The sequence below is a fragment of the Odocoileus virginianus genome, chromosome 19 (genome assembly GCF_023699985.2).
Source record: "Odocoileus virginianus isolate 20LAN1187 ecotype Illinois chromosome 19, Ovbor_1.2, whole genome shotgun sequence".
Classification (NCBI taxonomy): Eukaryota; Metazoa; Chordata; class Mammalia; order Artiodactyla; family Cervidae; genus Odocoileus; species Odocoileus virginianus.
In genome coordinates this window covers 18,459,564-18,472,328 of record NC_069692.1, presented here as the reverse complement: position 1 = coordinate 18,472,328, position 12,765 = coordinate 18,459,564, and the positions used below count along the sequence as shown (strand labels likewise).

The 12,765-nt window shown below is 40.2% G+C and overlaps 1 protein-coding gene across 1 annotated transcript in view; it reads left to right on the top strand.

The window, feature by feature from the left end:
* The window catches only part of SLC35F1 (solute carrier family 35 member F1), a 409,920-nt gene extending 398,804 nt beyond the window's left edge, over window positions 1-11,116 (top strand). The window contains exon 8 of the mRNA XM_070449917.1: window positions 7,755-11,116. Coding sequence (XP_070306018.1) covers window positions 7,755-7,979 — 225 coding nt within the window. The 3' untranslated portion in view covers window positions 7,980-11,116. The remainder of the gene's footprint in view (window positions 1-7,754) is intronic.
* The last annotated feature ends 1,649 nt before the right edge of the window (window positions 11,117-12,765 follow it).

The window sequence follows — 12,765 nt, the reverse complement described above, 5'->3', positions numbered from 1 at the left end:
TCAAAATAGAAACAGGCAAGAGGAAAGTCAGCAGCATGTGCAGTATGGTAGTGAAAAAGGGTGCATCCTTGTGCAACTTCTCAAAATTACAAGTCAGATAAAATGCAGGCAAAGTGCAGCATTTCTGATGCTCACATGTGGACCACAGCATCTTCATCAGAAGATTGATGGGCCACGATTAACCTTGGAGAGGCTCACAGAGTATACTTCAAACAGCAGCCCATATTCACACAGGAAGCAGCAAACCTCCAGCTGAAACTCGCCATATCTGTCACTGGCAGATGGCTTTCTGGGAAGTAGGCATGAGTATTTCTTTGAAGTTAACAAGTAAAGCAGCCTGGAATGTGCAGACTTTTTGTTTGATTGATTGCTTTAAAAAAACAAAAAACAAAAACCACAACACTCTATCAGGATAAGTACAGCATCCAGAACTGAGGGTCATCCTGTTAGGTACCCCCTAATAGGGGTATTATCAATCTATAAAGAAAAAAGGAAAAGGAAACTTTTTCTTACCTTTTAAAATACCAAACCTTTTTGTAATTCACCATAATCCTTTCCTTTCTGATTTCTTTTTGAGCTTGTGTGTTAAATGAAAACTTTCTCTCCTGGCTATTAAACCTCTTCATGACTTCCAAGACACCTCTGTCATATAAAATTCCTTTCTGTCTGTATTTTGAACTATTTTAGTGTGAGTTCTGTTTGAATTAAATAGAAATGCAATGGAAGTAAGATATGTGTTGCCATTTGAAAGCTGTGTCCTAAAACCGCTTTGTATTGGATTTATCATTCAACTTAATAGTTGCATGTCTCAAAAGTGATTGGTTCAAGTAGTATTTTTTTTTAACACTGGCAAAGACATTAGCTTGACAAGAATTGGCTATTAAAATATTTATCATGTTAATCAAGTCAGTATATATGAACAAAATTCAGAAATTGAGAGAAATTCAAACCTTTCTCATACCCTGTATCAGATCTTTTCCTGTCCCTACATTATTTTAGCTGCCAAAGACTGTTCACCTCAAGTTATGAAACTTCCTCTGTCAGCTCTCTGATCAGCAGTCTGCAATCTTCTACCAGACTCTTGCCTTCTGCATTGCCCCTCCCAATTCATCATCTTATCCCTCTCCCCTAACTGATTACAGGTTTGAAGATGATGACTTTTGGGGTCAATGATTAAGGATCACTACAACAACTTCTCTCTCAAGGAGTCTCTGTTTAGCATTTTATGTATGAGAAATAATGCTGGATTGAGTCGAAAGCTAAAACATATGAAATCCACTACTGATACAGGCTAGTTTTTTAATTGTTTCTTTCTTTAGTATGAAACTTCACTTAAATGCATTAATTCATTCAAACTGTAAACAAAGAGCAAATAAAACTTAATGGAAATGGCAACCCACTCCAGTATTCTTGCCTGGAGAATTCCAGGAACAGAGGGACCTGGTAGGCTACAGTCTGTCGGATCGCAAAGAGTCGGACACGACTCACAACACACACACTATGCCAGACTCTGCACTTGACACTGGTCAAGAAAGACACAGTCCTGTAGTCAAGAGCCTACAAAAGAAAGGCAATTTAATCAATGATTATATAAAAATATGGTAACACTGATACATATACTCATTGATGATAACAATGGAGCCAATGTAGATTGAATAATATTAACAATGGAGTCAATATAGATTGGATTACTGTGATGTAGGCACTAGGATAAGTGCTTCACATGCTTTACCTAATTTTATCCTTATAACCATCCTATACAGTAGGTACAATTATTATCCCCACTGTACTGATAAGGAACTTGGGCCTGGAAAGAAACTTGTCCAAAATGACAGTCAGAGAGGAGTGGAGCTAGGATTTGAATCCGGTTTGTGGATAGAATGTACTTCTAATCTCAGAGCCCATTCTTTTTTTTTTTTTTTTTTTAATTTTTATTAGTTGGAGGCTAATTACTTACATCATTACAGTAGTTTTTGTTATACATTGACATGAATCAGCCATGGATCCACATGTACTCCCCATCCCAGTCCCCCCTCCCACCTCCCTCTCCACCCGATCCCTCTGGGTCTTCCCAGTGCACCAGGCCCGAGCACTTGTCTCATGTACCCAACCTGAGCTGGTTATCCGTTTCACCCTAGATAATATACATGTTTCAATGCTGTTCTCCTGAAACATCCCACCCTCGCCTTCTCCCAGAATCCACAAGTCTGTTCTATACATCTGAGTCTCTTTTTCTGTTTTGCATATAGGGTTATCGTTACCATCTTTCTAAAGTCCATATATATGTGTTAGTATACTGTAATGGTCTTTATCTTTCTGGCTTACTTCGCTCTGTATAATGGGCTCCAGTTTCATCCATCTCATTAGAACTGATTCAAATGAATTCTTTTTAATGGCTGAGTAATATTCCATGGTGTATATGTACCACAGCTTCCTCATCCATTCGTCTGCTGATGGGCATCTGGGTTGCTTCCATGTCCTGGCTATTATAAACAGTGCTGCGATGAACATTGGGGTGCACGTGTCTCTTTCAGATCTGGTTTCCTTGGTGTGTATGCCCAGAAGTGGGATTGCTGGGTCATACGGCAGTTCTATTTCCAGCTTTTTAAGAAATCTCCACACTGTTTTCCATAGTGGCTATACTAATTTGCATTCCCACCAACAGTGTAAGAGGGTTCCCTTTTCTCCACACCCTCTCCAGCATTTATTGCTTGTAGACTTTTGGATAGCAGCCATCCTGACTGGCATATAATGGTACCTCATTGTGGTTTTGATTTGCATTTCTCTGATAATGAGTGATGTTGAGCATCTTTTCATGTGTTTTTGTGCCATCTGTATGTCTTCCTTGGAGAAATGTCTGTTGAGTTCTTTGGCCCATTTTTTGATTGGGTCATTTATTTTTCTGGAGTTGAGCTGGAGGAGTTGCTTGTATATTTTTGAGATTAATCCTTTGTCTGTTGCTTCGTTTGCTATTATTTTCTCCCAATCTGAGGGCTGTCTTTTCACCTTGCTTATAGTTTCCTTTGTTGTGCAAAAGCTTTTAAGTTTCATTAGGTCCCATTTGTTTATTTTTGCTTTTATTTCTGAAATTCTGGGATGTGGGTCATAGAGGATCCTGCTGTGATTTATGTCGGAGAGTGTTTTGCCTATGTTCTCCTCTAGGAGTTTGATAGTTTCTGGTCTTACATTTAGATCTTTAATCCATTTTGAGTTTATTTTTGTGTATGGTGTTAGAAAGTGTTCTAGTTTCATTCTTTTACAGGTGGTTGACCAGTTTTCCCAGCACCACTTGTTAAAGAGGTTATCTTTTTTCCGTTGTATATCCTTGCCTCCTTTGTCGAAGATAAGGTGACCATAGGTTCGTGGACTTATCTCAGGGCTTTCTATTCTGTTCCATTGATCTCTATTTCTGTCTTTGTGCCAGTACCATACTGTCTTGATGATCAGAGCCCATTCTTAATCTCTCTGCCTCCATCTGCCGCAACAGAGGCATCCTCACACCCAAAACCTCCCTTGCAAGGTTCTCACTTGAAACTGGAGATGCATTAGGGTTTTTTTTAAATGAAAGTCAGTATCAAAATATTTGAAATGTTGCTACTGTTAGGAACAAGCTTATTTCATTTGTTGAAAGTGAAGTAAAAGTGTTAGTCACTCAGTTGTGTCCGACTCTGCAATTCCAAGGACTATAGCCCACCAGGCTCCTCTGTCCATGGAATTCTCCAGGCAAGAATACTGGAATGGGTAGCCATTCCCTTCTTCAGGGGGTCTTCCTAACTCAGGGATCAAACCTGGATCTCCTGCGTTACAAGCAGATTCTTTATCCTCTGAGACATCAGGGAAAGTTTCAGGTAAAGGATGAAGCTGTTCAGTTCAGTCACTCAGTCATGTCCAACTCTTTGCGACCTCACGGACTGCAGCATACCAGGCTTCCCTGTCCATCACCAACACCCAGAGCTTGCTCAAACTCATGTCCATCGAGTCAGTGATACCATCCAACCATCTCATCCTCTGTCGTCCCCTTCTCCTCCTGCCTTCAATCTTTCCCAACATCAGGATCTTTTCCAATGAGTCAGTTCTTCGCATCAGGTGGCCAAAGTATTGGCGTTTCAGCTTTGGCATCAGTCCTTCCAATGAATACTCAGGACTGATTTCCTTTAGGATTGACTGGTTGCATCTCCTTGCAGTCCAAAGGACTCTCAAGAGTCTTTTCCAACACCACAGTTCAAAAGCATCAATTCTCTGGCACTCACCTTTATGGTCCAACTCTTACATCCGTGCATGACTACTGGAAAAACCATAGCTTTGACTAGATGGGCCTTTCTCAACAAAGTAATGTCTTTGCTATTTAATATGCTGTCTAGGTTTGTCATAGCTTTTCTTCCAAAGAGCAAATATCTTTTAATTCCATGGCTGCAGTCACCATCACAGTGATTCTGGAGCCTAAGGAAATAAAGTCTGTCACTGTTTCCATTGTTTCCCCATCTGTTTGCCATGAAATGATGGGACCAGATGTCATGATCATCGTTTTTTGAATGTTGAGTTTTAAATGAGCTTTTTCACTCTCCTCTTCACCATCACCAAGAGGCTCTTTAGTTCCTCTTTGCTTTCTGCCATAAGGGTGGTGTCATCTGCGTATCTGAGGTTATTGATATTTTTCTCAGCAATCTTGATTCCAGCTTGAGCTTCATCCAGCCTAGCATTTTGCATGATATACTTCGCATATAAGTTAAATAAGCAAGGTGACAATATACAGCCTTGACGTTTTCCTTTCCCAATTTGGAACCAGTCTGTGGTTTCTGTTTCTTCTTGACCTGCATATTGTTTTGCTACCATCTTATTTTATAAACAAATTCATAAAGAAAAATAATTATTTTCATTGGAAGAAACTGAATTAATCAAGTTTAGTGAAGCTGTTATAAGCTGAATCCAGTATACAGCCATCTGAGTAAGCATTATCATATGACTATGATTGATAAAGGAATTAAAGGCAGTGATGCGGGCTCTAGAAAGAAAATAAAAAAGTGATCTTTAGTCTTAACTACCTTGCTGGTGCTAAAAGAGTGAGAGAGTAAGGTAAACAACAAAACATCACATCAGGGACTTTTAACCACACGAATAATTTTTCTATGTGCCACTTTCAAAACTGCCTTTCCTATTATTGAACGTTGTGGCATAGTGGTAAAGAATCCGCCTGCCAATGCAGGCGACACAAGAGATGTAGGTTCGATCTTTGAGTCGGGACAATCCCCTGGAGTAGGAAATGGCAACCCCGAAAATTCCATGGACAGAGGAACCTGGCAGGCTACAGTCCATGAGATCCCAAAGAGTCAGACAACTGAGCACACACACACCACACAGCCATCTTATAACTCTTTATTATAACATTGCAACTTTATAGGCTGTCTGGATCCTTTTCCTATTTTCTTCCAGCTTCCAATTAATTTTTTTTTTTAACAGTTTCTCCCAGTTTTAGTAAAGTGAAAGTATTAGTCACTCAGTAGTGTCTGATTCTGTGACCCCATAGACTGTAATCCACCAGGCTCCTCTGTCCATGGAATTCTCCAGGCAAGAATACTGGAATGGGTAGCCATTCCCTTTTCCAGGGAATCTTCTGGACCCAGGGATCAAACCTGGGTCTCCTGCATTTCGGGCAGATTCTTTACCATCTGAGCCACCAAGGAAGCCTGGTTGTTTTAGACTATGAGCATAAAAAAATAAAATAAGAAAATCAAATCTGGCATGGCAGAGTATCTCTTTGACAAGCACACCCTGGGAAACAGTGATAATGGAAGCCAAACCTCCTCAGCCTGGCTTCCTATAGACACAGGGGTGATGTCCCTAGTCACCAAGGCAGTACCTGCATATTTGCACTGCACCTTTTCTATAGGTTGTACCAAAATGTCTACTTAAGTTCTTTCCTTAGTACCATTCCCTCAAATAAAGTAATTGGTACCCCTCCCCCCAAAAGGAAAATCAAATTGATTCTTTTTTCCAAATGGATGTGTAATTGGGAAGGGTTAATTTTAAATCCATACTGGCTCTGCTTCTGTGACTTTAACTCTTATTTTGCTGCTTTTGTTATTATAGGCATGCTTAATGGCCTGCCTCAGGGAGCCCTGCCTGCCCCTCCTCCTCCTGACCCTTGGGCTAGGATGCCTTTGTTTGATTCACAGGGAGAGGGCCTGACCCTATCCACCTATGAAGGACTGTGACTTTCTTGAGTTCTTTGTGTGGGAAACGGCGCCCCTCATCTGCTGCTTACTAGAGTGGCTCAGAAGTTCATATTTGGAGAGCTGGAATTGCAGATAGCTGTGGCATCTTTGTTGATATAATAGCAGATATTCCATTTCATACCACCAGTGAAATGACTGTAAGGAAGTGAAACTCACACATCCCCCTGCCTGAGGCTTGCCATTCTAGGAGACATTTGCAAGAATTAAATGGTCTTTTTTACTTTGTGTCCTAACCTCCCCCCATCTCTGATCCATGGAAGAACCTGGCATCCAGGCCCTGACAAGATGGTTATTTCAAGCCATTAGTCTGCCATCTTTTGGGTCAAATGGCTCTCCAAAGTTGTATTCCTTGCCTCAAGATCTCAACACCTGGATTTATTAGCCTATAGTCAATGAGCAGAGTGAGCTTGGACTGGGTAACAGATGCAGGATGTGGTCAAGACTAGGACAACAGCCATCAACTACAATGAGAATCAGCATGCCATAAGTGCATTGTATTATTTTTTTCTATCTATACCTCTGGTTCTCCACTGAGACTATTCAGTCTTTGGTAGTAAGGACAATATGTTTTCATTTCTGTTTCCTCAGTACATAGTTCAATGTTTGATTCAGAGAAGGCATAGAAGAAACTAGTGGAAGAATGAAGGAGGGAATGAATGAATGAAACAACAGAAATGACAACACTCACATTGTTACCATGGCAATACTCATAGTGTTACCTCCCTCTCTCCCACTGACTACTCAAGTAATTCCATAATAACTACTCAAGAAGGCCCAAAAGTATAGTTTTTTTAAAAAACATATGCAAATTCTCAGAGAAGTTGTATACACCAATATTTTCTTTCTTTTTTCCCACAAAACTCTGAGTTGTCAAGCAGTAGTTTAGAAACATAACACTATATATCCATTCCTGCTTGGTTTTGGTTTTAGATTAGTGGAGCAAGAATGAAAGGGTATACTATTTCTTTCTATCCAGGGATAATCTAGTCTTGCAAAGATAGTTACCAAAGTCAATAACAATTCCTACTCAGAAGACAAATAGTGTCTGAATTGGATTAAGGTGAAACGAAAGTGCCTGCTGCAGCGGCGTCAGCGAGGGACTCGGTGTTTATGGCTTCATTACAACCTTAAGTGGTGTATCTGTATTTCTCCTGTGTTTAATGAAGCCACAAACAGCCAACTCTTTATTGAGTGGTACTGAAGAGTTTTCTGCTTTTAACTTGATGTATTTCAGTTCGTGATTAACTAGCTCTCCCACATCAGCTAACTCGGACGGGTGCTTTAGAGACAATTAGCTAAATGTTCCTCTGTGTTAGCCACAGAATCAAGAAAAAAGATAAGGAGAATCAATAAGACCAAGCCAGAGTGGAAGAGAACATTCATCTTCCATCAAGATCATTGGTGAACTCACCAAGCTGCCTGTCACGAGAGAAAACGACTCTGCTCTCTCTTTCTCCCTCTCACCCCTGTGTACGTAGTTCGGCTCTGGCTGCTAAGTGACTTGCCTGTTGTGTTGTTCAGTTTTCAGGACTGTATCTCCTGTCTTTCTTCACCATCCTCCTCGGGCTGGTGCTCTACTCATCCACCTCCACGTACATAGCCCAGGACCCCCGGGTTTACAAGCAGTTCCGCAACCCTTCGGGACCCGTCGTGGACTTACCAGCCACAGCTCAGGTGGAGCCTTCAGTCACCTACACCAGCCTGGGCCAGGAGACCGAAGATGAGCCCCGCGTGCGCGTGGCCTAGGATGACAGCCTCCCTGACCCCTGAGGACACCTCCGCAGCTGTGTGTCCGCCCGTCATCTCTGTTTTGTACATAGAGAAAGGTATTTATTAGGTGCGGTTTACAGAGGTGGACTGCAAGGTAGCAAATCCGAAAAGCCTGTAAGAGGCACACGCTGAACATCCCTGGAGATGCAGGCTCTGATCCGCCTGGAGGGATGCCTGCCTAGTGTGTATCCTGGTCACACACACACATACACCACCACCCCCGTCCACATTAATTACTGTGAAAATGTTTGAATCAAAAGCAAGTATTACTGTTTGTATGATATGGTTACTGTTATGATAGCGACTTTCAGGAGGAGGTTTTGTACTCCTGATGGGAACTCTCGCCAGACCCACATGTAGTTAGCATCACTCCCACTTTTCTATGGCAAGTCACTTTTTAAGAATCACACTTTATTTTTGTGCACCTTCTCTGAGTGCTGCATGCCACAGGAGCCCCACACTGCGACGCTTCCTTATCCTAGGCACCTGGGGGCTCATGGCTCCCTCTGTTACCTGTTAGATCGCCTGCTCAATATGTATTTCGTGCTGTGACCCTTGTGGGGAGTGGCAACTGACCATATAATTCTCTATTCTAGGAATAGATATAAAACAAACATTTTAGCCTTTTTATATTTCAACCTCGGATTATTCCAGGCCATTGCCTTTCTGTTGCAACACATGATTCTGCTAATCAAGTCCCTGTAATAACAGGATAAGGAATGTTCCATTTCTGTGGCTTATGGGAAACCCCAGAGTAATATCACTTGTGCTTAGGGTAATATCTTTTTTTTTTTTAATCTTTCTGCCCCTTCCTATGCTCCCTCTTCCAAAAAAAAAAAATTAATTTTCCTTTTCCCCCTAGATTTCTTTAGTGATAATATGGAGATCAATCAAGGCATTGGAAAAAGCCATGGTCCTCTGCCCTTTTGTGTGACACCCTTTTTGAAATATACCAGCATGGAAATTATCTTGATTGTGGGATATCATTGGTTGTCTGGCCTCCCAACAAAGTCAGGATGCTGCTGTGGTACCGCCTCTGACAACAGCTCATCTGATACGGCCACTGTGTAGTAGTAAAAATCTCACCGATGAAAAAGTCTGGCATGTTTGGTCATATTTGGCATCCATTTGATAGCAGAATGTATCAACATAGCATTCTTATGGATACAGAGAATATTCCAGGGTCCTGATAAGGCTTTGAGGAGTATGTCACTAATCTAATTTTGTCGCCTTTATAATAGCTCTTTCTTCAAACATAGAAAATCGAGAAACACCACAGAGCTCTGTGATTGACAGCAGATTCTCTTTCTTCCTATCAGCACATGTAATAGTCTTTATGTTTGGCTGGCTTCAGTATCATTCAGAAAGATCCTCGATAGAGTTACAGGATTTGTAAAGGAAAAACAAATGTTTGTGAAACTTTGGGCAATTCAAATCAGTTCAAGTTAAGTAAGCAAAGCAAAACCCCAGTGGGGTCTCTGTAAGGTAGAGAACAGATTGCATCTTAGTCAGAATTCCCATACTAGCCTGAACAAGGAAGGCCTAAATAGACCTGCAGAAGTGTCCCATGCTGTGAGTCAGCACCCACGTGGCGCCTCTGTCTGCCCTGTACCCTGAGGACAGGTAGTCAGTTCTGCCTTGGAGTTGGAGCAGACAAGTTATCTTTCCTGATATGCAAATTTGATGCTCATCTCCATTCATCCCTCTTAGAAGCCTGTTTTATTTCTGGTGAAAAAAATCAACATTAAAGCTGTATCAAATCAAAAGAACTTTGTCAATGTTTGCTCTCCGCTACCTTTCAAACCAATTAAATACCTTTCTCTGACTATTTTGTCCATTCAGATTTGAAGACCTTTAAAGACTGTGGTTTTATTTTTGTGTTTACATTCCTTTGGTTTGCATAATTTGTTTGATTTATTGCATTTTTAGTATTTATTTTCAGCCAAATATTTTCATCTTTTTTTATTCATTTTTATGACACGCATTTGTAGACGCTTAGTAAAATCTTAAGAGAAATAAGTGGATGAAAGTATTTCCAAGTCAACTCAGTGGATGCGAGTTTTTTTAAAATTTCAAAGAGGTTTGCAATCAATGGATGGCTACAGGTTGCCGTGTGAATTATTTTCTAGGATATTTTAATTGACTCCAAATTGTATGGAAACCAGGCGTGAATGTTAAGGTGAATTCACTGTATACCCTTTACCACCCCATGTCCTCGTACACAAGACTTTCATTTCACTGGGGTGCCTCACTGTGTTGGTTCTTCTCCATTTAGAAAGGCTGATAACATACTCGAATTGTCCGAGATTCATCCCATGAATCAGGAGTTCCAGATTGACCTTTTGGGGGGAAAAAGACAATGGCAAGAAACAAACTCTTTTTCTGTGTTAAGCCATCAACCCTTTGGGAGTGGGGTAGGACATGGGAGTAGGACGTCATAATCTCTAGCTGTTTGAGTTTCTGGAATTTCATAACCTCAGTAGACACCAGCAAGAATTTCAGCTTTTCAGTCTACCATAACTCTCTCTTCCACAAGTGAGACTTTAGCAATTTGTATAGCATTTGGTTGGGTAAGCAAACGCTAGCTCTCCTAAATCTCGCTCGAGATAAGTGGTGGTCCTCACGTACTCCATGACAACTTGCACTGGGGCGAGCGCTCACCTTGGTCACACCTTCCCACAGCTCCACACTCTGAAATACACAACCAGGTAGACCAAGCAATGGGAAAATTTGTACCACTGTGTCCCATGAAAATGTTTCAATGTTTAGTTTAGATATTGCTAACTTGTGCTATTAACCTTTTGACAAGCGTGTAGTATTGTTCGTTTTGGGTTTGTTTTTGATTTGTAACCACTTAGTAGTCCCCAGATAGCTACCAGTACAGATTTTTACCCCATGGGTAGGATTCTACTGTCAAGCCACATAAATAACAAGCACACTAATCCCAACACTGCAAAAGGAAAATATGAACCAAAAAAGGAAATTGACACCAATAAGTTGAACAAACTCTCCATTTTTGATATTTGCATGCTCCCCTATGGACTGGCTGTGGCAATGTAATGCCTGTATAATGTTTTCAAATAAAAATAAATGCTTTATGAAAGCACCAAGTTCTTGGTTTTCTTGAGTGTTTGTCTGCTCTATGACAACCGGGGAAGCAGCTCTCATGGGATGCTAGAAATAGCAACGAAAGTAGATAGCAGGGTACATGTCAAAACAAAAATCAGAAAGAAAATATTTCCAAATTAGGAAGGGCACAGTTGGTCTCAGAGCTGTGGCTTCAAAAAGCCAAATTAAACACGTTTGTAATTTGCAAAATTAATTATTTGATGGGTACGTAAGGAGACCATGGCTACAAACTCTAAACCCACATTTAAAATGTATGTAGGGCAATTATAAATTTACCCTCAAGAAACTGTTTCTCATAAAGAAGAAAGTTCTTTGTATGCCACCCTCGGCACAATGCCAGGCATAAAGAAAGAGCACGACATTTATAAAGCAGGGCTGTTTATGTTTCTGCTCTGAACTTAACACAGTATTGTCATGGTTACTTCTCCACTAACTGTTCTTGCTATTTAGTCGCTAAATCATGTCCCACTCTTGTGACCCCACAGACTCTGTAGCCCGCTAGGCTCCTCTGTCCATGGGATTTCCCAGGCAAGAATACTGGAGTGGGTTGCCATGTCCTTCTCCACTAACTGTAGTCATCCAATAACTCTTAAATACTTAGAGATGATGGTATATAAATTTACACTGTTTTGTCATTTATGTTCATAATCAGATCTCAAATGAGCTGAAAGACTGTATGTCCCAGTTATATATTTAAAATCTTTTTAAAAGAAAAACTCATTTGCAGGAAAAAAGGAACAGTCGCATACAGCCTTTACAAAGGACTCTTAAGTAGAGATCCATTGTCATCTGCTTCTATAAATAGTATAGTACAAAACAGTGCTTAACAAAAACAATGTGACTCAGTTTAAAAATAGCTTTTTCCTTGAGAAATATAACTCTTTCTATAAAGTATGGTTTATTTTTATTTAGTAAACTCTTTGATCAAAGATGAAATACAGTTGAACTTCAATCTAGTCTATGTCTAAATGTCCAGCAATTCTAAATGATTAGAGTCCAAATAGTATACACAATAAACATGTATCTCATGTTTAGACTGTGTTCCCATTGAATTATAATTTTCTTAAGAGAAGGAACTCGGTTACCTAAATGCTTGGAAGTTCTTAGAAAAGGAAGATAAGGCTGTACTTGAATGGTTTTTGTGATGATTAGCATGAAGGGAGAAACAAGTCAAATTCAGCACAGAACCTGTTAAGTGTTACATTCTCTTGATGTTTCATAGGAAGACAGATTATAACATCTGCAATAAGGCAGGACTGGAATCAGATCCAGCTAATCTCTTTTCAGGTCCCCCATGCAAAACAGGGAAGTCTCTCATACATCTTTTTTTTTTTTTAATGGCATCCTACTCCTAAATCAAAAACAGAAAGTACAAGGGTAAGATGTGTATTACAAAATGTTCCCCCTTTTCCTTCTACTTCTGTTAAGCACTTTTTTGGGTAAAATTCCTATTCCTGGAAAAGCAGAAATTATGAGATTCACTTAAATCACCCTTGAATTTTTTAACAAACCTTTAAAATGTTAGGCTGTTCCTTCAGGGTGACTTTGGGATAAAAAACACAGTGAAGCTCATTTTTCCCTTGCAAATAGTGTCTTTGAATTCATAACATTTCTTCTTAATTTTGTTCATTGT